General features: G+C 38.8%; 2 protein-coding genes across 4 annotated transcripts; one reads left to right on the forward strand and one right to left on the reverse strand.

Moving 5' to 3' along the window:
- LOC118644103 (protein phosphatase 1 regulatory subunit 3B-like) lies at positions 1-26501 on the forward strand. Of its 3 annotated transcripts, none has more exons than XM_036293751.1 (4): positions 1-3126; positions 23940-24179; positions 25060-25581; positions 26020-26108. In XM_036293751.1, the coding sequence occupies exons 2-4, from the start codon at positions 23946-23948 to the stop codon at positions 26023-26025; spliced, it is 762 nt and encodes a 253-aa protein (XP_036149644.1). In that variant the 5' UTR covers positions 1-3126; positions 23940-23945; the 3' UTR covers positions 26026-26108. The 3 variants fall into 3 exon arrangements, with proteins under 3 accessions (XP_036149644.1, XP_036149640.1, XP_036149638.1); XM_036293747.1 differs by having other exon boundaries at positions 25060-25585; positions 26020-26103; XM_036293745.1 differs by having other exon boundaries at positions 2-3126; positions 26068-26501.
- On the reverse strand, positions 9582-14849 carry LOC118646602. Its single transcript, XM_036289840.1, has one exon. It carries the CDS (start codon positions 14847-14849, stop codon positions 9582-9584), a length of 5268 nt encoding a protein of 1755 aa, XP_036145733.1.
- Positions 26502-26833: the final 332 nt, after the last annotated feature.

Consider the following 26833-nt stretch of genomic DNA (forward strand, 5'->3'; position numbering starts at 1 on the left):
ACTTATTAAATTTTTTCTTAAATTAAAAATTTTATGTGAGCGAAAGAAAAAAATTATAAAATAAAAATACATTCCTACATAAAAAACAATATTTTTTGTTATTTCATAGAATTAATATTATAACTTCTTTCTTTCAGAAAAGTAAAACTGATGAAATAAAGGACAGAGATTAATCAAAGCGGATGCAACTCTGTGGTTAATGAATATGCGCTATTACAATTTATAATCAATGCAATACGTAACATATCTGAGCGTGTCACATTGGGAACAATTTGCATAAGAATATCCGATCGCGAGGCAACACGTGTTTACGGCGTGCAACAGCTGTAACTATCTCTTTCTCTTTTTTTTTCCTTTTTTTTCTAATTACATAGAAGGCCCTTACAGAAATTTCTGGTAATTTTTCTATGCGGTTTTTTGTGATGCTATGAACTCTATGAACTAAAAGGGTATCGGTTTGCGCGTTTTCAACATTATCGAAGATATCATTCGGAGCAAAAAACAAATCCAGTTCGACTGATATTCGGTCCCCCAACAAAAATTTACAAAAATTGCGACGACCAATACTGATCACTTGTTTCGCACGTCTGCTCGTTAACGTCTCTTCGAGCGGCCACGGAAAATTAAACTCGTCCGATGTTTCAGAAATCATGTTAATGTGACCTGTACACACGTGTTACGCCGCATAAAAGAAAAAATACAAGAAAAAAATAGAAAATATAAAAAAATATGTATATTACTAACCATAAAATTAACAATGAATATAAATATTTTGCCCGACCTCAAAAATCCGCACATAAATTTTTATATATATAAAGATTATATAAAAAGAATGGATTTAAAAAATATTTGTAATTTTAAACCTTCAAAATATTCTCAAAAGACTAAGAAAGTCTTCAAAAGATTGAGAATTTTTGAAATTCAACCAATTTTTTAAATATAATACTTTAGTATCTTTTGTAATAGATTTTTCACTTTTTTTTATATCTGCAGGTTTTCTGCGATTGGGCAACATTTAACATATTCAAAATTTTATTGTTAGTGATATTTAATTTTTAAATTTATATTGCTATTTATACTGCAACTTAGATTTCACATAATTTACATTCTATTTTAACTTATTTTTATAGTTAATTAGATAGTATATAGTACAATGTGACAGTAATACAATACAATATAGTTTTGACATATTTTTTATTAAACATATGCCTATACTTTTTTTTCTTTTTATGCGCGCGTTGATCGCGCGGGTATCGTTCGATGAATCGACACATTTTAACGAATGGCAAGTGACCACTTTAATCTGCCACCGTGATATCTTTTTGCACATTTATCTCGTATCCTACTGGAGCGAAAAAAATGCGAACGAAAAAAAAGCCGACGTTGCAGACTGTAATATTATTTTCCGCGGCTTATTTACTCGTTTATCACTAATGCATCTTCTGTGTTAATTTTGAACTGTCGCTTCGCTCTGCCGAAGGTGAAGTGTCACACTCCATCAATGTTTCGCAGAAGATCGCAAATATTAATTATCATTTTCATGAAATTTCAATGCTCCCACGGTGCAGAGAGAGGGAGAGAAAGAGAGAGAGAGAGAGAGAAAGAGGGAATAATGACAATGCATCATTAATAATCGGCTTAAGCTGTTAACGCTAAAAATATGCAGTTCGTTAATCAGATCGGCGCGTCAATGACACCTGTTTTATTACAGCACGCATATGCTACCTTGTAGCGTGTTATTAGTATAAGCGCTTCTCTTTACCATGTGTACGATAAATTCCGCGGAAGCTCATCGAAGCAACTCCGGCTGTGCAGATCTGGCGCCGGGTGCCCGGCTAAAGTTACACGTGCATGCTGGCGTCAAGATCGCGGCGCTAAGCTGCATGGAGCACGTGCCATAGGTCTGCTGCGCCGCGGCGACTGCGAGAGGAGGGGGAGAGCAATATTGCAACAGCATTGAAATAATTTTTTCTTCTCAACAGAAAAAGTCAAGGTCGACGCCGCGCGGAATATTGGCGCCACACCAATCTGGAAATCGTTTGTTCCCTCGCCCCGCGAAAACGACGAAGGACTTGCGTCGTTATCGAGTTGGGAGATTTTCTCCCGAAATTTAATTAGAGATCAAGATGTTTTTTTTTTTTATGACGAATTGTATTGGTTTATGAATACATAAATTTTTTTATCGCATTCGTCACAAATGTTTATACTCCAGCGGCGCTGATTAGACGCTGAGGTGAGAATCAGCCGATCAGGACCCGCGACATAATACGGCCCAGACGGCGGCAAGGCGAGAGGAATGCGCACCGGAGCACGCAGCACGCGCCCGCTCCGATTCGCGTATGCGCTGCGATCACGTGAATGTCACGCATAGCGCGACGCCGGGGCGCATGCGCGGCACTTGCACCGTGCCGGCCGGTTCGCGGCCGCTTTCAAATCCTGCGGCTCAAACGCGTGTCGAACGTGGTGTAAGTAACGTGGTGGAACGGTACCGGGCGCGCGATCGTCAGCGCGTCGGCCGAAAGGGTTGACAGTTGACACGCACACACACTCCCTCTCTCTCTTTTCTCTCTTCTCTCTCTTCTCTCTCCCTCTTCCCCTCCCCCTTCTTTAGCGCGCACATGTCTGATATCGCGGGTTTCGCGACTTCTCGAGGAACGTCCGATTGTCGTGGCGAGACGCGGTGAGATAAGACCACAGCGATCGGTCGTGCGCCTCGGAGTCGGTGATAGACACGCGTGCGATGCGCTACACCCTGGCCACTCTCATGTGAGGAGGAGGAGGAGGAGAAGGAGGAAGAAAGAGCCGTCCGTTCATTTCCCCGCCGATTTTTCTAACGCCGCGACCGGCGTCTCCTGCACCTCCTCCGTTCGGTTTATGTTCACGTGAGATACACAGACTCCCAATTTGTGGTGGCCATCAACTTACTAATCGCGATGCCACGTACAATCGTACGCGACTACAGCTGACGACTTAGTCGCCGATCTCGTAAGAGGGACAAGAGGATACCTCATAAAAAAAGGAAAGAAGGAACACGTCGGATCGTCGAGAAAGCGGAGCCTGTGAGAGCTATTTAAATCCGCTCCTCGCCACGTCTGAGGAATCTGTCGTTTCAACTGCGAGAAACTAGTAAGTAACACACATTGCTCACACAGTTTTAATGTCGGTTCGTTGACACTACACGCGTGGGCGATTTAATTCCTTGGGAGGTAGTAGATCTATTCGATCTTCCGCATTTGCCAGTGCAACAGGTTTGCCAATGTGTGAATTTTTTTACTAAGTAATTTTGAATTTAAGTTTAGTGATTTATTGAAGGAAGCTTCCTCGCACATTTTTTCGTTTAATTAAACACAGACATTTATTTACGCAGTTGGTTTAAAGTATAAAATGCTCGAAGAAAGCTTAATTTTTCTTTTGTTGCTTTAATTATTGATGATCTTTTTATTATGATTAAGTTTAAAAGTAATAAACATTTTGGTAACGCAATATCATTAGTCAAAACCTTACACCCTTATAATTAATATCTATTAATTTGAGTTAAGCTATCTCTTTCTCTCTCTCTCTCTCTCTCTCTCTCTCTCTCTCTCTCTCTCTCTCTCTCTCTCTTTTCCTGTTTCTTTTTAGCTCTAATTTGTCTAATGCCCACAACTTAATATTATACATTTGTATAACTGTATATATTTATATATTATTATTTATATTATTATTTTAATAAAAAAGTAAAATTTCAATATGCATATAGAATAACGTTTGTAATTAATATTAACAAACGTGTTAACAAACCAAATAGAATAATTAATAATTGCAAGCAGTTCTTTTATGAACGAATTGTGACATTTGCAAAGCCATATTTTGTTGCTGAAATCATTAATTTATTATTCTTAATTTTTAATGCTGATTTTTATATACTTACAACATCACGAGCACACATTTATACATATTTACGATATACAAAATATATTACATGTCCAACATGTGTAATTCACACACGCTTAATTTTAACTACAATAGTAACTAAAATAGTTTTGGAATCTTGGCACTTGGCATATTCGTGACATTTTCCATCTCTTGCATCTCAGAACAGAACTGCAAAGCACAATATTATGCTCATTATTATGCTTGTGAACAGGATGCTTTTGTTCAAATTAGTAACGAAGCCGGTATTACTTTAATAAACTCGGATTTCTATGATGCGTCATCATGAAAATAATACTTTTTCTATATATTTATTTGTTTCCTTTAAAAATAAGAAACGTGATGCGATTGTGACATACGGCATGCGATTTCCTGTACTTGTGACACGAAGAGTCTCCGTGATATTAGAAATCTTACATGGATTTCTAACGTACGTTGCAGGCACAGTGGTCGCAAACGCATTAAACTGACATGCTGTTCCGAATCCATGTCTGCAACAAATCTGGATGTTCCCCTTGTAACCGGGAATTGCCCATAGTCGCGAATTTCGACTTGCGATATTTGTAACCAAAAGGCATTTGTTTATTTTCGACCTCTCATTGGCTCTATCCGATTCCAAAACCATATGGTATTAAACATAAACACGTAGAATGAGGATTAGATGGAATAATATCAGATGCGCGATGTGGAAAAATAACTCGAGATTTTAAAACTGATTCAATTGATAGAGAAACAGATTTTTATGCTTTCGTATACAGATTTAATCAATATTTTAAATTTCGTCTCATATTTTTAGGCAAATTTAAATTTGGGAACTGTTGATATAAAAATTTTATTTTTTCATCATAAATTGAATTTTAGTAGATACTTTACATATTTTAAAAGAAAAGCACGTGTTTAGAACACGTGAGTACGCGAAGTAGAATTTAAATCAAATTCCGACCTTTGATATGAACTGTGTTCAATAGCGGAAAATCCCGAGAGTAAATCTTTTTATGATACTGTATATATGATAGTCTAAATGAACTTTTGCTTCTTTCTTATCGTTATAACATTTTTGTTTGCTGATAAAAATATCAGTACAATTATGCGACATTAATTCGAAGCGTGTCACATATTTTATCGTGAAATAAGCATATTCTAAACAGAAGATTAAAATTGGAACAGAAGATAACGTGCGAATCTCATTCAATATGCACTTATATCAAGTGACGTGTAATTAATTATTTATATGTAATTTTGAAAATCACGCACAGTCAGCAAAAAAGCACGTTTTACCACATGTATTATCATTTCACGCGGAGAAGTTTCTTTATTTACAAACAAGAGCGAAGATAACTTCCTCAAGTATAGCTTAATTTACACACAGGTTATATTTTATATCGCATTATTACTGAATTAGCCTGTCCATGTTAACTAAATCTATTTTTACGAACGCGTGATGCGCATTAGCGAGACATATATAATTAGAAGAATTTCGTTTCGCAATTAATCAACAAACTATCGAAAAATTAATTTAAGCGTATGTGATGTCAATTATGTATTGTCAAAAATGTGAGATTTGTTAAAACGAAGACATTATTCTATTTTATATTGTTTTATTTTCTCACAATTTCAGTAATTAATTATTTTTTAATTAAACATATAATGGTAGAGCAGAAAGTTATCTTAATGAATGAATAAAACTTGGAAAATTATTTGTGAAAATCTCTTATATCGGATCTATTCAAAGAATTGCATGTGTAGGTAGCTCGAATATTCTCTCGAAACCAGCTTGACGGCTTGTTGAACGACATTCACGCGTTCTGCGTTTCGTGGTCGCACAAAAGCCTGAATTTTTCCCGGTTGATCGTCCCTCGGACACACCCACGTGATATTCCAGCGTGAGGACCAGTTTCCGGGGAAAGTCCGAGGTCGATTCCCGCGGACTTTCCGATTAAGGGTGCGTCGAGTGACCGCGGAGATATCCCACATAGAAAAGCGAAGTAAACCTCTGAAAGACTAGGTGTTTGGAGTCTACGCGAATTCGTATAGAAATGAATGTATCTTATATCTCGTAGCGTAACGTATGCAGAAACGTGCTCCGTTTCTTACGTAACACCAATAATGCGCTAATGAGTAAATTACGATATCATTGAGAAAGTGCGAGGGAAAGAAAGTTTAGGCGGGACACAACGGATAATGAATAAATACGATTACCTTATCGACGTCTACCAATCCGTCTACTGATTTCACGTAGTTTAAGTGAAGAAAAAAGTAAACGCGGGCCCACGTGATTCTCGAATGATGTTACATCAGATATCACGGCAAAAGTTAAGACGCCACAGTGTAATTAAGTAGACGTGAACATAACTTGAAAGTCATTAATTTCTGTCATTTCCTTGTGTACAAAAGAGCGCGATGTACAAAAGACGTTTCTTTCATTATATTAAAATATAGTAATCTATTATTAAAAATAGATGAAATTTGCATATTAATATTCAACAATATTTACATATAAATATCAATAATAATTATTAGATAATAATTCATTTGCTCTTCTAACATTTATTATTTCTTGTTAAAATAAGCAATTTCTAGAAAATATTTCTTTTTTACACAGGAAAAAAAAATTATGTATTATTATATATTTAAAATGATTAATTTTAACGCTACTAAATAATGAATATTGAAAATTAAACTACACACAAAAACAGAAAATATTTAACATTTTGTCTATATATACATAATTATTATAATGTATTTATTTTTTAAAAATGTGTTACTTGGATTTGAAGGCTTTTATTATAAATAATTTTTAATTTATTATATTTATTAAACCTGGAACATTAATCTTGGAAAGTAAAATATAAAATTTTTAAGTTATTAAATTAAATTGTACGATTACTTTTCTATCGTGCAGTAGAATAAAAATTACATTTTGAGATAAAACCGCGCAAAGATTTCTAATAAAATAATTTCCCTACATTTCGATTTTTGAAGAGTAACTCAATATGCCTCCTGACGCTATTCTAAATCTGTTTAACAGTGTGCATTAAAACCGTCTCTGTGCAGTTTAATGATGCATGGTTTCGGCGACGAGTTAAACTTTGCTCGGTAAGATTCCGCGATCGGCCATTTCGCGAGGGTGTTAGAGCCAAGCTAACGGAAGAAGAAGAGAGCTGAGAATATATGTATGTCGGTTATCATTACTGCTTCGAACCAGAATAGCGGGGCGATAAGGCCAGGAAGGTCCGACCTCAACGGCGCCTCTATCCAAATAAAAAAAGGAAAAGGAAAAAGAAATACTACTATGCTGAGTACAGGATACTGAATCGTCCGATTCCAAAAGTATGAGATATGGTTTGTCGAACGCATACAATATTTCTCGCTTTCTCACGTGTTCGTCGCGTGGATGTCTAGTGACATGCAACAGCGATTCGGAATTAGAACATTACTATCAGCAGTTCTGTTGAACTTTACAGTCGCACGTAAACTTGAATCTCGTTCTCGATTTCTGCATCGAGATCACAAATGATTTTACACGCATTTTTCATACTACATATATGTATTTAATTAAACCCCTAAGAATAAAAAGCTGAATAAGCAAAATTTCGAAGAAAAGTATAATCGATTATATATAATCGATGATTGATAATCATTTGTCTACAAGCATTCGTACTTTCATTTCGAAAGAGGAAACGATTGTGAAACACAAAAGATATAAAAGAATAGATTGAAATGCGTGTCTCTTGATAATCCGGGCTATTTGTAGTATCACACACTCGTAGTCTTGCCGGGTCTCGAATTTGAATGAAGCTACTCGAATTCCAGCGACCGGTCCTTCTGCTCTCTACCAAGCCCGGTTTACGCTCGTTTCATGTGACATGCATATGAGATGTTAAAACCGGTTGAAGAACATCTTCCCCGTTCGTCACTTTACTCTTTACGATCGACGGCTATTTTTACGTTCAAAGGTAGCTTTCAGCAACTTATAACATTTGCACAAAGTAAATCCAAAGTTGTCGTAATCAAGGTTTATCGCGCGTTGCTAAGTAAATTCATCCACTCTCACCGATATGTCAAGTGTGATGAACGAATATGACACATGTCACAAGTACCGATAAAAATTTTGCGGCAAAATATTAAAAATCCTTCGTGATCTCGTCTTTCGTCGATGTTATACAGACTGTAAAAAAAAAAATTGCATTAATTAAAATACTATTCTCTATATTAGAAAAATCTAATATTTATGCAGAGACAATTCTTATTAAAATTTTATGAATATTCTCCGCAAAGTTTTATTTATCACGATTTACTTAACACTCAGCATTGATAACGTAGCTTGACTCCAATGCATAGATTGTGTTATAATTTATGCTAAAAGATTGGAAAAATATCGAGATTTAATATCATTTGCTTTTATAATGAATGAAAAAAATAGTTTCGCATAAAATTAGAAAGACGTTAGAGAAACTTAAAAATGCATAATACTTTTTTCAAATATTTTACGAATATGTTCTTGACAACTAAGAATTAAAATATAAACTGAGATATAAAACCATAATGATTTAAAAATAAAGGGAACGTCAACATTGCAAAGAGAAAGAGGAAACTTGATAAAATTTTGTTTAAAAATTTCTACGTGTGTTCGCGCGAGAATCGAGCGAATGCGATCGATAGCGCGAGATGCCGGCACCGCTCAGTAATGAGCGCGGAGTGCTCGTTACGCGAATCCGTGAATCCGCTGGAGGACTGGGCGAGTGCACAGAGAAATAATTGACAGATTACTCAGACTTGTACTGACAAGAAAATGTATTTGTTTGATTCACACATCAATTCCACCATATAATTAACGTTGCGCAGACCCGGAGGAGCGACGGAGTAACTAGACGTGCGGAGATCTTCGTGGTGAATACGTTATCGAAATGCTGTTCGTCGGCGCGACGGAGATCTGGCCGAGCGTAAGCCGGTACGCCCCGTCGGATCGGAGATCTTGACCGAGGGCGCCGCACTGAGATCCGCGAAGCGTACGTACTCTCGCGAGCGAATCACCCGTCGATCCTCCTAATCTTTGCGTCACACATTAAACGTCACAAACAAAGCGATTAACCCGCACTAATGATCAGGCGAGTGATCAGTGTTCCTTAACGACACGTCGAACGGCGAGCCGCACGATCGAGAAAAAACGAGAGCGAAAGTTTGAGAGGCGAGAGCGTTTGCAGAAAACATTCTGAACGTCGCTCAGCAAGCGATCGCTCCAAAGACTCTCCCTCATAACAGGAGGGAGTGTAGCATGTAGGAAATACATGCAGCATCCCACGATCACGACTCGATCATGCAGCGCCGACGCGTCCGCGGAGCTCGAGCATCACGGCTCGCAACAATCGAAATATTGGTATACGATCGCACTCCACTGGCACGACGCTTTACCAACGATAAACAAAAGATGATGGAAATCATATGTTGTAGAACTCGAATATTCTCCCCGAATCTCGAATTCCAAACATACCGGCCGCCTTGAAACGCACGTTTCAAAATGATGCTTAATTATTCGCTCCGCAATACAATACAGATTCAAATTCGAGACGAACATAACATATTGAACAGAAGAAAGCGAAGTTGAACAAACGAATCTTAATAGTAATACGAACAGAGAATATACAGTAGCGGCGCAGCTTAAACTAAAACTAAACACTGCCAACGGTGCAATCGTCATTGCTCGGCGTCACATTCTCGATCGGTAGAAGGCATAGCTTCGTAATCGGACGCTTATACTCCGAAGTCGCGGTTCTCACGGTCACGACGCGCACTAAACCGTCGGGGCCAGGGTGAATTTGCGTGACCCGTCCGAGTTCCCATTTACACGGGGGCAACGTCGCATTGCGTAAGAGAATCATTTGTCCGATTTTTATATTTGCTTGGACCTTTCGCCATTTGCCTCGCTGCTGCAGAGTGTTGAGGTAATCGCTTGTCCATACCCTCCAGAAACGCTCGGTTATGTGACGAACGAGCTGCCATCGAGACAATCGATTTTCCCTCAGATGCAACAGCGAAGGTTCAGGCGGGACGGTCAGAGCGGAGCCTATTAGAAAATGCCCCGGAGTGAGGATCTCATAATCGTCGTAGGAATCGGACAATGGAGCGACTGGACGCGAGTTCAGACATGCCTCGATTTTACATAAAAGAGTGGTGAACTCTTCGAAGGAGAGAGTGTGTTCACCTAAAATGCGACGCAGATGGTGCTTCACGCTGCGGACGCCCGCTTCCCACATTCCGCCGAAATGCGGTGCAGACGGAGGAATGAAGTGCCAGGAAACACCATCAGTCGCGATTTTATTTTGAAAATTGGGGTCGCGCATAGCAGATTGATAAGCGGATCGAAGCTCTCTCTCAGCGCCCACGAATGTCGTTCCATTGTCCGAGTACATATCAGACGGGAGACCACGGCGAGAACAGAATCGCAAATATGCATTGAGAAATGCCGGAGTCGAGTAATCCCCGACCAACTCTAAATGGATAGCTCGCGTGGCCAAACAGATAAATAAAGCGATATAAGCTTTTCTCGCCGTTATACCGCGACCGGTTGCCGAACGCACTTTGATCGGCCCGGCATAATCAACGCCACAGTGAGAAAAGGGACGAGAAGGTACCGAGACGCGCATGGGGGGAAGGTCTCCCATTAGCTGCACGGGAATCGCGGCCCGCTCCCGACAGCATACGATACATTTATGGATTACAGCCTTGACCAGACTTCGAGCGCGAATGATCCAGAAATCATGGCGGAGGGTGCTCAGAGTGAGCTGCAAGCCCCCGTGTAAAACCCGCGAATGAGCTTGCAGGACGATGAGATGCACCAGATGGTGAGATGCGAGTAACACGGGATGTTTCACAGTATATGGGAGCGGAGCCTGGCGAAGACGGCCCCCCACGCGGAGCACCCCGTCACGATCGAGGAAAGGCCGCAGAGCGGTTAATTTATTTTTTGGAGAGATTTGATTCCCTTTACTTAACGAGCTAATCTCATCTGAAAAAAGTTCGGCTTGTATGCATTTGAGCCAAAATGTCTTGGCTGAGCGGAATTCGAGGCAGGAAAGAGATTTATTCGGAGAGGAGAGGGGAGGCGGATCGACATTAGAGCGTCGACAAGCCTTTAGAAATCTGAAGAGATATGCCGTAATGCGAACCAATCGTGGCCATGACGAGTATCGAGTAGCAAGATCCCAGCTAGCAGACGTTTCAGAATGTAAAGCAACAATTCTTTCCTCAATACCAGCATCCATGGTCTGGGAGGTAGGCTCGGAAGGCCAGTCCTCTCTTGGAGCTCGTAACCAGGAAGGTCCTTGCCACCACAGGTCATGACGGATCAGTTCGTCACCGGGCAGCCCTCGCGACGCACAGTCCGCGGGGTTATCCGAAGTCGGCACGTGATGCCACTCGGCATCAGGCAGCTGACTTTGAATCGCGTTTACTCGGTTGGCGACAAACGTTTTCCAACGCGATGGATGAGCGCGTACCCACGTCAACACGATCGTTGAGTCCGTCCAACAAACGCATGGAACGGATGGCATCGCGAGAGACTTTAACACGAAGGTCATGAGGCGAGTGAGAAGTAACGCCGCGGACAGCTCAAGGCGAGGGACGGTGAGGGGGGCAAGGGGAGCTACCTTTGATTTGCCGGCAAGCAATGAGATGGTGACGCTCCCATAATCGGAAATAACCCTCAAATACACGGAAGCCGCGTAAGCGAGGGTGGATGCATCGGCAAAACCGTGTAATTCGACATATGAGATGTTCGAATGAACGCCCGTCCACCGGGATAGTTGAAGGTCGTTTAGGAAAGAAAGTTTGGAGTAGATTGATATCCATTTGCTGAGAAGAGGCTCAGGAATGTCCTCATCCCAGGTTATGTGTAGGCGCCATAGCTGTTGCATATATATTTTAGCCGAAATTGTAGCCGGAGTAACCCAGCCTAATGGATCGTAAAGTTTTGCAATGGTTGAAAGAATTGACCGTTTGCTTCGAGGGATGACCGTAAGGAGAGATACCTTTACTTGAAAAATATCGCGAACCGGGTTCCAGACAATGCCAAGAACTTTGACTCTGTCGTCGGCTGCGATCTGTTTGTTACACGCCAAGCCGTGATCCGACGGATCAATGTCGTCAAGCAATTCCTGGGAATTGCTGGCCCATTTGCGCAACTCGAATTTGCCGGAACGCAGTAGACCGACAAGATGATCGCGAGATTGCCGAACGAACTCAATATCGTCACCGCCGAACAGGACGTCGTCGACATAGATTTGACCACGCAGGATCGGGATTGCGAGCGGAAATCGCTGTCCGTCGTCGTCGATTAATTTTTGAAGCACGCGAAGCGCGAGAAAAGGAGCGCACGTCATTCCGTAGGTGACGGTAAGCAGCTGATACTCGACAGGCTCGTTCTGTTCTCCTTTCCAGATAACACGCTGGTAGTCAACATCTCGTTGGTCGACCAAGATTTGTCGATACATTTTTGCGATATCAGCCGTGCAAACAAATTTGAAATGACGCCATTGTAATAATATAGTGGGTAGATCCGCCTGCAGTTTCGGACCAGCGAGTAAGTGATCGTTTAATGACGATCCGTTTGACGTGACACACGACGCGTTGAACACGACGCGCAGGCGCGTTGTAGCGCTATCCTCCCGAATGACTGGATGATGAGGGATGTGAACGTGCTGCTGAAGTGAGTCGAGAGGGGGTAACGCCCGTCGCATATGGCCGAGCTGTTCGTACTCACGCATGAATTTATCGTATTCCTTTTCTAATTCCGGGTGCAAACGAAAACGACGTAGCAATGTATTGTACAGACGTTCGGCAGAGCGCCGTGAACTACCGATTTCAATGGGAGGATCTCTTTTAAAAGGCAACCGAACGATATATCGGCCGTCCTGTTGACGTGAATGCGTGGCGCGAAAGTGAGACTCGCAAATATCTTCCTGTGGCGTTAGCGATGGGGATCGAGGAACTTCCTCGATCTCCCAGAATCGTTTAATCTCGCCGGCGAGAGAATCTAAAGAGGAGCAATGATGAACGGTTAGATGAGCGGAATTTCGCGAATTCGCAGAGAAATAGTCGGTATATCGCGACGCGACAGACGTTGTTTCGAGAGGCCCGGAAATAATCCAGCCAAAAATAGAGTTTTGCGCAAACGGCTGGCCAGTTTTCCCCTTGCGAACGCCCGCCTGAATGATATCGCCATAAAGATCGGCGCCGATAATGATTTGAATCGGATCGGAGCTTGTTGGCTTCGAATCAGCCCATGACAGATCAGCGAGGTGCGCCAGACAATACGGTTCAGACACACGTTTCGGAGCGTAAGACGTTAGCGAGGGGAGAATGAGTGCCGTCGTTTCGAGAGCCGGAGTATTAGAGACGCGAGGAGATATAATAACAGAGGCGGCATGTTGAACCGTACCAACGCGAGTTCCGCCGACGGCAGAAATCGAGACCGGCATTCGAATGCGCTTCGCGCGCAACAGTTGCGCTACGTTCTCGGATATGAACGTGGCTTCAGAGCCCTGGTCGAGCAAGGCCCTTACCGTCGCAGATCGACCGGAAGCAACTTTGAGGTTGACCCAAGCGGTAGCTAAAAGCACCTGAGCGGTCATGCCCGGTTTCGCGGAGGTGAGCAAAGAATTAATTTCATCCGCGTGCTCGACGGATGGAGATGCTTGCGCCGTTTGCGACGTAACTGTTGCTGGACCAGAGCTCGTTTCAGATTCGATATGTAACGTCGTATGATGTTTTTTGTCACATAACCGACAACTGTACTTGCTAGGACATTCCGACGCAGAGTGGCGAGTGCTTAGACAATTGAAACAACGCTTAAACCGCTTTACGAGTTCGCGACGCTGACAAGCATTTTTTGCGGTAAACTGTGGACAGGCATTTATGAAATGACGAGACTTGCACAACGGACAAGTCAACGTAGCGCTGTCGGATGCCGTCGCAACATGAACGCGCGCCGACGATGCAGATTTTGTTGTTGCTTTCGAGTTAGGATTTTGTTGACACTCCTCTAAAGCGCGAATGCGAGAGTCGAGGAATCGACTTAATACCTCGAATGTAGATGGTGAAGCTGCTTGATTCGTGTGAAGCGTCCATGCTTTCCGTGTGTTCGAATCCAATTTTTTTGACGTTAAGTACACAAGAAAGTCATCCCACAACTCACTCGGGGTTCGGTCTAATTTTTGTAACGAAGAGATGGCGATGTTGACCTTGTCACATAAGAGCTGTAGTTCTGTTGCGGATTCCCGAGTTACAGGGGGTAAATCGAGTAGCGCGGATAGATGGAACGAAAGGAGTCGTCGCTTACTTTCGTATCGTCCCGACAGCGTTCGCCACGCAATCTTGAAATTGTTCGCAGTTATGGCTAGACTCGCGATAGATTCCCTTGCGCGGCCTTTTAATGCTGACGCGAGAAAATGCATGCGACTAAAATCCGTTAAATCTTTATTTTGAATAATGAGGGAAGTGAAGCGATCGCGAAACGTTTCCCAGTCGGCGTAGTTTCCGTCGAAGGGCGGCATATCAATAGACGGCAGATGCATCAACGAAAGAGAGGATGCGTCATGAATCGAATGGACAGTTTCATTCGACTGATTGTGTTGACTCACGACAGGTTCGAGATCCTCCAAGCAGTCCATCATGTAATCCAGGGTGGCATTGTACACTTCTTCAGTTTTATCAAATTGAGTCTTGGAGAAGTAGTCCAGTGTTGCCTGAGTGGGAACCGGAATCACCTGCGTTAAGGTGACGTGACCATCCTGGTAAGCGCGCCAGAGATCCTTGAGAGAAGCGGCCCGTGACCGAATCTTCGCCGGCGTTAGATTATTGCGGCCAATCTTTTTGAAGTTTTCCAATGCCCGCTCAATTGAATGCTGTCGCATCAGTTGACCTGATAAGGCTTCTGACATGATGAAATTGATGATCAAGTCCCTGAAGTAATGTGTTATCCTCCACCAACACTCGCGATCCGGCTCGAAGGACCAAAACTATGTTCGCGCGAGAATCGAGCGAATGCGATCGATAGCGCGAGATGCCGGCACCGCTCAGTAATGAGCGCGGAGTGCTCGTTACGCGAATCCGTGAATCCGCTGGAGGACTGGGCGAGTGCACAGAGAAATAATTGACAGATTACTCAGACTTGTACTGACAAGAAAATGTATTTGTTTGATTCACACATCAATTCCACCATATAATTAACGTTGCGCAGACCCGGAGGAGCGACGGAGTAACTAGACGTGCGGAGATCTTCGTGGTGAATACGTTATCGAAATGCTGTTCGTCGGCGCGACGGAGATCTGGCCGAGCGTAAGCCGGTACGCCCCGTCGGATCGGAGATCTTGACCGAGGGCGCCGCACTGAGATCCGCGAAGCGTACGTACTCTCGCGAGCGAATCACCCGTCGATCCTCCTAATCTTTGCGTCACACATTAAACGTCACAAACAAAGCGATTAACCCGCACTAATGATCAGGCGAGTGATCAGTGTTCCTTAACGACACGTCGAACGGCGAGCCGCACGATCGAGAAAAAACGAGAGCGAAAGTTTGAGAGGCGAGAGCGTTTGCAGAAAACATTCTGAACGTCGCTCAGCAAGCGATCGCTCCAAAGACTCTCCCTCATAACAGGAGGGAGTGTAGCATGTAGGAAATACATGCAGCATCCCACGATCACGACTCGATCATGCAGCGCCGACGCGTCCGCGGAGCTCGAGCATCACGGCTCGCAACAATCGAAATATTGGTATACGATCGCACTCCACTGGCACGACGCTTTACCAACGATAAACAAAAGATGATGGAAATCATATGTTGTAGAACTCGAATATTCTCCCCGAATCTCGAATTCCAAACAACGTGACTTTAGTGATTTTAAAATTCACATTATTATTACAACTTGTTTATTTTGTAAAAAGTGGATGTTTCAACATTAAAATGTTGGGAAATTCAAAATTGTAAAGAGTAATGATTCAGAGTTATTCGGCTATTTAAATTCTCTGTCAGATCGTTTACATTTTTGTGGATATTCTTTAATGCACAGACTGAGTAAAATGATATCGAGATTATCATAGGTCAGGCATACACAACAGTTTGGGAATCATTATTTTGGCGTCATTTGTCTCTCCTTTCAGATAACGCTGATTCTTTCGTATTTCACACACGCGGATCAACAATTATAATTAGAATGTGATGTTAGATACGGTATCAATCAAGTGTCAATTCGAGCGGAAGAAACGTAATTAACTAAGTTAACTCCATCAATTATTCATTTCCCTTCAAATTTAATCTCATTTACAACTTAATTATTAAAATCTCAATTACTTAGTAATTAAAAAAATATTTTGTTTAATATAAATTAATACAAGTTATAGTTTTCAAATTACAATTTTTTACTCAGTCAGTATTATTTTTATCAAAAATTAATATCTTTTCATACCAAATATTAAAAATTTACAATTATAATCGAAAATAAAATTTTTAGTTTTACAGAATTTTTTAGATAGAATTGTCTTCTGTTTAAATATTTTGCATAACGAGGAGATCAAAGTTATTTATGAATTATTTTTATAACGCATCCACAAGAACAATCACATACCCATTCACTACCGTCATTCCCTCTTTATTTTTGTCAGCTGATTCATGCGAAAGAACAGGCATGCTGACCTATTTGCGGAATTGTATTCGTGAAAAGTAAAATCGAGACCGGCTGTCTTCTGTCGATTCGCGTGACGATATACACCTCGTCAGCCGCATTGAAACATCTCGAAACATCGTCGTTTCTCCGACAACGTCATTAAAAACGTCATCTGCCATTTCAGTTGTACAAGTGCATATTTAATGCTATCAAACGTGCCCTCGTCTTTTTTTCCTTAACGATAAAGAATGTGTGTCTTGAGGTGGCGCGAGGTAATTCAGAGATTGGTTTAACAGGCATGTATCAGGACAATATCGCATTGCGAGCTGACAAACAAAAGTCATGCTACGCCGGTGAAACCGATATCGGTGTGTGTTTTTGCACTGCATACGCGATTAATTATTTTTGTTTGATTTGAAGATATCCGCGCCGGGTCGTCGGCAAATCATAATACAATAAATTGCAAGGTGATCCTGTTCTGCGGTAACCTATGTCACAATTTTCTTAAAGTTATCTGAAGATTATTGTTGCATATACATAACTTAGAATTACTTATTCGAAGCATCACAACTTTAAATCGTTTGTAAAGATTTGAACTTAAATTGCTAGAGAAATGATCGGACAGTACACAAAACAATAACTTTTCTCTTATTTATTATGACAAATGTACCTTTTATTTTCTTCATTCTTTACGTGCTTTTTCTTTTATTATTGCTTTTGAAAATTTTAATGAAACTTTACAATACAATACAATAATACAAAAATCTAAGTATTGTAGTGGAAGAAGACCGATTATTAAATGGTTATGCTTTCGATAACCCTAGGTCAATTATTATCGATTATTTATGTATACGCAACAACTGTAAAAATAACGGAAACGTGATAAATTAAATCGTAAATTAGACACTGTTTATAAGAAAATGCTACAAGCGACGTTCGACGTCTCTCACGTAACGTTTGACACCTTCTGTCTGCTTCTATTATCTCAATGACACTAATTCCTCCGCAGTCAGACAGTTTTATCGCTTTCTGATATAGTTAAATACTGACGCCTGATAGCGACGACCGATTAACAAAACATGTATCATATAAGTATTTCTTCAAGTGCTCGGTTCATAGTATTTTCCCAGAGTATCATTCTGTATCATCTATCATTGCACTTGATAATTGACATTGTTATACTAGTCTTGATTTCTGCGCAATATGTAACATTTACAAATATTTACTATCAATTGTTATTTATTTATTTATTACAAATTTTATCTTTATAAAATATTAATGTACAAAATTATCATACAAAGTTTTATTTTTGAATCTTCCAACTTAAATATTTAGTTATTTTTTATTAATTATTTTAGTTTTAGCTAATTTATTTTTTTCTCATATGTAATACCAATGTATAATACTTATATTTTATATGTATTATTACATGTATTATGCAATAAAAATCTTTTCTGTATTGCTGGCGATAAATAAAGGAAATTGTGGATTATAAAGTTTACTAAAATCTCAACATGTGCTCAACTTTATTTAAAATTAATATCTTATCGGTTAGCTATGTAAGCGTACTTGACGTGATATTTTGACTTTGGCATTTGCATTGCGTAACTTATCCTGATCGTAAGTTGGCGCACATCCTTTACTTCTTGAATAATCCAGATATACAGGTTCTCTTTATAAAGTTTATCTTCTTTTTATAAAGTTTGTCTTCTATATTTGGAAATGGTTCAAAATTATGAAAAATATGATTATATCAAAGAAGATATTTTTTTAAGGAGATTGACAAGATGGACTTCCATAATATTATTATGATCAAACACGTATTTAGTATGATTTTGATAATTTTGAATTGTTTTCGAAGTATAGAAGATTGGAAATAGGATTATAAGCTTATTTATAAATAGCATATATTTCAAATCACTTATAAAGATTTACGAGACGGATTTTATTCGAATTTTTTCGATTAAAAAAATCGCTTAAAAAATATCTTTTTTATTTGACCTCCGCATTTGATAAAATTAATAAAATATTATCACTGGCCTTCAACAATTCGTCAATATTTCGAGATATTTTTTATATATTATAAACACAAATGTTATACTATATTACAACATCTTTTGAAAAAATTTGTATAGAATTTGCCACATTTTTCAAATTTTGATATTAAATATCTCATTGATTTAATTAAGTAATCATTTTTTAATTAATATAAACTCTGGTCCTCCAGATTGAAAATTGAGACATTGAGTTGACTTCTTATAAAAAAGTTAAGTTCAAAAATTTTATGTGTGTAAAAGATTTCTTGAATTTTATTTTCTTTCTATTATAGGGGACTTTACTATTTCTACATACATTTTATCTTTACCTTCTTTTTCTTTACCTTGTAGACATCTTACTAAAATAATTTAATATTAAAGAGTAAAAGGTGCACGTAGTTAATAAATTGTTAATTTTATTAATGCAGATATTATATTGCTTGATAATTTACCTGTTCTTCATGTAGCGTTCAATTCAGCTATTAGCGATAAACAATTCGATGTCAGAGTCGCACGTAGTCAACGCATAGCGTCAACACAGTCTCCGAGAGTTCAAAATGCATTGGTGAACAAACCACCAAGTGACCGCAGATATCTCTGGTCATGACCTTAGGATTACAATGCACTTTATGATTAACGTAACATATTTCTTTTAATACACGCAATATCTATATTACTTATTAAAAATATTTGCTGTCCAGTGAATCTGCATGATCTTTCTTGTAATTTCTTATTGTTGTGTAAAAATTAATAAATTGGAAAGTACACATATAAACGCATATAACGAAAAGATTTACAGCAACATAATATAAAACAAAAAGTATATTTAAAAATGTACTATTATAAATATACTGTAGAAATATTTGAAAGAAGAAAAAAGAGAGAGCGGGAGGATAAAGGAAAGCCGAAATATTAGAAATCTCGCAGTGTTTCATTATAGTTTGTACTATTTCTTATTCTTTGAATTTATTATTTTTTTTACAGCTTGTTTTTTATCACACTTGCAACTTATGAGTTGACAAGTTTCATGACCCCTGTATGCGGGGTTAAGGTTTTCTATTTTAAGCAATTTGCAGTTGGGCTGAGAAGCTCGCTATTACTTTTCCGCTCTTTGATGGTGCTCACGAGTTTATATCTACCTTAAAGAGAGTGGACAATTGGATTGGATCCAAGGCCGTGATTCTAAATTTAGTCGCGAGATTGTCCGAAATAGATGGTCTGCGTAATTTTCCTTACCATCATGTAACTACTTACTACTGTGACCAAGTAGTATTCGTTTTTTAATAAAAAAAAGTACTGTCATAATTGTGATTTTATAATATACTGCATTTGAATGCTTTTGTCAGGCATTAAAAAAAGCTTCTCGAACTAGTAAAACTTGGAGGTTTTAAATTACACTCCAAAGGATTAAATTACACTCCAAAAAATGATCTTGCAACTTCAACAAAAATTAAATGTGTGTAAAAATTAACTGAGATAGGTATATAATTAGCAAATACTGTGATATGTATATGTATTGCACCTAATCAATTTAACTGCTAGAAGCAAAATTTTCAAATTCTATATGTGACAGCCAAAATTCTAGCAGATACAAAAATTTACGATACATTTTGGTTATGATATTAAGAAATCTGTCTATATCAGCAAAAAAATTTTTGGGTATACATTACGGTTTATAATATTTATTTTATATATTTTTAAAAAATAATGCAATATATATGAACATAAAATTAAACTATTCCTGCAAATTATCAAATATAAAATATCTTTATACATATAAATTTCAATATATTTTAATAACGAGATTGAAATGTGAAGAAAATTGAAATTAATATGACATAAATATAAGATGAATCAAGAACATACTTATCCATGCAAATAATAGTGCAACTTATAGAGGACAGGAGATAAAATACTAATTGTATTTGGGTGATTTCAAATGTGCTGATGATAGTAACATGATTATTTTATCTATTGGGTTTGCAAAAATGACAAAATATTCTATTTAGATGGCACATTATGCAAATTTATCGTGAATTGTGAAATATTAGAATCATTTGTATGATAAAATAATGGTCAATTACAATTACAAAATATTGCAATAATCAACAGGATATTATTATATCATTATCGTCGATTGTTAATCTCATTATTTTTAATAGGGAGATTATTTACGGATAAATGTTGTTAAATGTATAAAAAATGCTTATTTATATTATAATTACATTATAATATAATATAATTATATTTACATTATAAAATTGTAGAATATAGTATCGTCAATATATATCAATTAAAATGCAGAAAAATCTGTCTTTATAACTGCATTCAATCGCCGTACACATATCGGACATTTGCTGCAATCGTGTCGCGTATTCCTTTTCATGGCCTTACATCTGTAAACAGAAGAGGCCAAGCGATAAACTACTGTCGTTGACACGTGTATGACCGTCCTCTTCTGCCAGTAATAAAAAAACCTACGTTGTTTAACCTCATTGATAACTAATAATTTCCGGAAAATTTTCAAATATATATTGTATATTGAATTATGTACATCATATTAACTAATGCATAAATTATGCATGTACGTATTAGTTAACGTAATATCACGAATTTTATTTTTATATTATTATATTATTTTAATATAAAAATATATACGAACACAATATGCAATAGTTATTTATTACTTTATAAATTTTAAGCAATACTTTGCAATATATCAAAGACATTGCAACAATAAACGTCATCTAACAGTTTACCGTTCATTATATAACGTTTACGACAATTAATGGATGACAGTCGACCTGATCATTACTTCAATGACCACTCGAGATGTTTCATTTTTTCGTGTTCACGATAAAAATATCAAATATATTTATCATGTTGAAGCACGCAACATGCATCTCAGAAAAGCGCGATAAAGTCATGAATACAGATGTAATGAGGCACGTCGCATCGAGATTTAAGTCCGTTAGTTTAAAGCTTGTTCATTCGGTGATCTCTTTGGGGACGGTAAAAATACCGCTACCGAATATATCGTGCTCGAGCCCGCGGCGGTGTACATACCTCACGAGAAAAGTGCAACGCGCCGATCGGTCGTCGAGTCAATGAATAGAAAATACAACGAAGATTTATTGTTCGCTAACGTGCGATAATTAAGAGATTGACAAATCGCGAGGTAAATCTCGATCACTAGTTTAAAGTGCCTTGGTAATTTTGAACAATGAAAAATTAACGGTTTAATTCTTTAATAATGTTCGTACTTATTTCTATCGCAAGACAATAATTTTGACCAATGTTCAAGGTAAGATTATTATTATGTAAACGAATATTCTTTTATCACTTTCTCGCTTGTAAATAAAAATGGCTAATTGCATAATCAAATCGCTCTTTTATCCCATTATATTATTCGCCGATTTTTAACGAGACATGTTGTCAGTTAGATAAAATGTATTGTACGTAAGAACTTTGGAAAATTACAGAGAAATGATAATGAGAGTTGTAGCAAGCAAGATAAGGTTCTTTTGTGTAAATCGTTAGACCAAACAATATGAGACAAAAGAACGAAAATGACACCACGATCTCAACCTTTATACACATGACGAACTAGCTTATGTGAACTGTGCCTATGTTCTACAATAAATTTTTCTTGTGCAGAATCCAACTTTCAGTTTATTAATTAAATTTTTAGTTTTAGTTCTATCTTAGAAAATTTTTACTTTAGATATTTAATAAGTTATTCTAATCAATGCATTCTTTGTCCAAATTAAAGTAATAATTTGTTTCAAATTTTACGTTACTCCATATATTATAATTCGTTTCTATATTACATCTAAAATTTAGAAGATAACTTCATGCTGTGAGATCTAAAATCGCGGTTCATGGTCTGCTGATTCTCTGCGCTGCCATTTGATTTCTGGTACCTATTGTACATGCGCGCTTCGGGACCCGGTTCACCCGGAACCGGTCCCCAGAAAAGGAAGAGCAGCTCGCCGGTTTGCCGTGCCCAACAATCATAATTCTACTCCGCAAGTAACTTGATTACGTGTACAGTATTATACGCGCGCATCAGCACACGAAAGTGTATCAATAGCAAAATTATATGCGGAGATGTGATAATTTCTAAGCTTTTTTACATTTAAAAGATTGAAGATTTGCGCAAATTACATTAAATTGCAACAATTTCTCTGTAAGAGAAGTAGTACTAGAGAAAAATATGAATATTACTTATCTAAAAAGATTATAGGAGAAATATATTTAATATTTCAAAATGACATTTTCTGTTTGCATATGTATATGTTAGCTTTATACTACAATTATTTAAAGTACATATTATTTAATTAAAATATTTACTAAATTCTTAAAATTATTTTGACAAATGATGGTTCTCTTCTCTCTCTCTCTCTCTCTCTCTCTCTCTCTCTCTCTCTCTCTCTCTCTCTCTCTGTCAAATATTTGTAAGAGAAATCAATTCTAGATAATTTTATTATGTCCTGTGTATGTATTATTTTTATCTAAAACTCATTAATAAGATGTAATGAATCTTACTTATGTCGCCGGATTATGATAACTTATTAACCTTTAATCATTACTGTCTATTTTTTAAACATGCTATCTTACTGTATCGTAGAACAAAATGTACGCGACATATAAGATAGATCATTTTGCCAGATACCATAATGCATTCAAATAAATGATTGGCATCATAGCAGATAATAATTGATAATTCGGCAAAATACGTTAATGGATTATGTACTTATCATGAAATATTCTTAAAGTATAAAAGTATTTTTATCGATAATATAAAGGTACTATTATATTTGTCACTAAAAGAATGTGATTAGTAAATCAATAAATATATAACTGTCGCGTGTATCGGCGACTAATTGACATTCGATTGATATAGCTAATAATACTTTTAATGGTTTTGAAAGCATACATATCCACGTGATCTGAGGATGATCCCCGAACAGTTGACGAAATTCCTGGCAACCGAGAGACGTATCTAAAAACTTTAAACGTATCTATATCGTTCGTAGATTTCGCCCACGACACGCGACGTGGCGAAAATTAATGCTAACGGTGTCTCGACATCAATAAATTTCAGGCGCCAGAGTGCCATTAAAGAGATTGTTAAGCATATTTTCAGTCATAATAAATCTTCAATTTACAATTCGAAATTTCTGTCAAATTTTAAACTTCAAAGGGCATAAAAACAGAGTGTTTTATTTTAAAATACTCTACTTTTTATTCTAAAATATTTATTAATGTCAACATCATTTGTGTATGTTCGACAATGGCAATAAAAAATAAACTTCTCTGTCTTTTGCAGGTCTAAATGTGTTCGATAGCAATGCCGGCCGAACTGATTCTCCACAGTCCCCCGGTGTACAGCCCCCTGCTGTACGGCCCCTTAGTAGTCACGGCCCCGACGATCACCAGCCGGTCGTCGCCCAGAATCAGGCCGTGCCTTTCTTCGGGGTCCTTATCGTTGGACTCACTACGAAACAACGATGGCAAGCAAAAGAAACGGGTGGTGTTCGCCGATGATCGCGGCCGCCCTCTCACACAGGTATATTTTTACAATTTCTATGATTACCTCTTTATCTTTTCTCTTCATTTTATTTCGCGCATTATGACACTCACAGGCTGATGTCTCACCACTGTAAGTATAAAAAAACGATGAACTCATAAAAAATTAATGGATAAATCACCTGATGCTGTATCGTAAATCAAAGGTCATGAAACTTCGACTAACATTCGATTAATATGCGTTACCAAGTGGAATAGGTATCTAGTTTACTTTTGAAAAGCAAATAATGATGGAGATATGTAAATACTACTAGCGAAGGATCAAACAACGTTCTTTACTTTGCTTTTAAATTGCGGTTTTTGTTTGAAGATGTTCTTACTGAAGTAGCGCGGTAACATCTGACCCACCGAATCATGTATTTCACATGTGCGATGGTAATCACTCGGCTTTTGACAATTTACACATTATATAATGTATATTGATAATGAAGTGTGTTACGAGCGTATGAACTGGACTCATGTCAAAAATAAATGCCAAGCAACACATAATTGAAATCTGTTTGATGTCGCCAAGACATTTAAGAGACGTTTATGATTGTCAAAATTAAATACTAAGATATACATATATGTACGCGGAGTTAATATCTAATCAAAGTTACAAAACCATATTTAATTCCTAATGATAGCAAGTTAACAAGGATATTGTTTACAAATAATCTGCAATAATTTTTTAATAATTTATGTTTTTATTTTAATCTTTCTGCAGCAAAGAAAACCATACGGTAGTTCTAATCTGTCTTCATTATGTTGCACTATCCAATAGTCGCGGATTAACATTGCGCGTTCAATTTTTCCTCTCTTTCGATTTCTTATGCTACATTTCGTATTTCATTATCTTCATTACCCGGTTTGGTACGCAGGTTCGCGTGATGTCGGAACCGAGCAACGTACCGCCACTGTGGAGCACGGCTTACGTGGCCGGCCTGACCGGGGGTCTGCTCAACATGTCGAAGGCTCTGAGTCAGGAAGCGGCGCAGGATAGCACGCCGCCTTGGCAGGTCACCTTTCCGCAGCCGGCAAGCGACTATCTCGCCTTCCGGCGTAAGCTCGATCAGGACAATGTCAGCCTGGAGAACGTGATCGTGCGCGAATCCGAGCAGTGCCTGGTGGGCACGGTGAAGGTGCGGAATCTGGCCTACGACAAGGAGATCGTGGTGAGGGCCACCAGCGATAGCTGGTCTACCCACGAGGACGTGCACTGCACGTACGTGGCTCAACCGGGTTCCCCGGGTCCCCTCATTCTGTACGACACCTTCCGCTTCCGGCTCACCTTGCCGGTGACGTCGAATGTCATCGAGTTCTGCGTGAGATATCGCTCGGACGGCAAGGAAATGTGGGACAACAACGACGGCAAAAACTACGTGGTTCGCAAAAAGCAGGACGTAGGTATTTCGGAAAGATTATTTAATCTCGTAATATGTGCAGGATATTATAATAAATATCCGTGATGTCACTTTTATTTGTAGTCCTTGTAACGATGCACGTGATGTTTCTTGATTGACGGACTGACATATTTCGTAAAAATTACGTGATTTTATTTATACAAACGTGCAAGGATCTTTATTAAATATTTGCCAGGCAGAGGCGATCCGGCCGTCACCTTTCATTGATTTTCAAGGATATTCATGGCTTAAATATTTTCTTACGTACATACACATCTGAAAGACGACTATGTTCTTTGCGCAATATTCATAGTTAAACTTTGCTTTTGATACCTTGTTAACATTGGGATACAAGCATGCCTTGTAAAAGTTTTTGCTTCCTTCTTTTGTATATAAATTGATTAAGCTTCGGGTAATTTTTGTTTAAATTCGTCACAGCGGTGAGCTTTCCAAAGGATTGAGACCGTATTATTACCGATGCTTCAGCCCCGAGTAGCAGCCACGCGATACGACAGCATCCAGACGACGAAATGCGACGGGCTCGTCAACGGTAACGAGATGAGGGATGGCGTGCCGCAGAACGCGGATGCCACCAGGTTGAACATGCGTACCTGGAGCGAGTTCGCGTCTTGGCAGCATCTGACCAACGACGCGCCCTACTGGTGAATCGGCCGGCAAGGTGGTCGTAATTCCCCTCGTCTCGACATCCAAGTCATGTGTGTACGAAGCTGTACGAACTCTTCCAGTTTTTCCTCACCTCGGCGACTTCGCCGGGACGTAGATCACGCGGGATCGCGAGTGCCGGGGAGCATCTCACGAGGCACGTGAGAGTCCATCAGGGACGTGGAAACGGAATGGAATAAACTCGGGAGGCATGTGAAAAGAGAGGAGAACTGTGCGACGAATTGAGTACGAGGAAATAAGAGCACGCGTGCGGGAGAAAAAAGCAGTCGGGAGGGTGATAGCGTGGGCGATGGAGCCGGACGACGCGACGCCGAGCGTTGGATAACGCAATCTACACGGTAAGTCTCGATTCTCCCCCTCTCTTATCTTTTATTTCGTGTAAGGATATTTGATGGCGCGCTTTAGCGCTCCTTTTCGCGATAAGCCTGGTGGAAACAGACGATTCGCGTGATAAAATACTGCTTAAGGCACACAGTACGGATTAAGACAGACGCTACTTGGGAGAGCACATGTTCACATGTATATTTATTCTTTTTTATATATATTTATTATTTTAAATATGTATATA

Source organism: Monomorium pharaonis, chromosome 1 (genome assembly GCF_013373865.1).
Source record: "Monomorium pharaonis isolate MP-MQ-018 chromosome 1, ASM1337386v2, whole genome shotgun sequence".
Taxonomy (NCBI): Eukaryota; Metazoa; Arthropoda; class Insecta; order Hymenoptera; family Formicidae; genus Monomorium; species Monomorium pharaonis.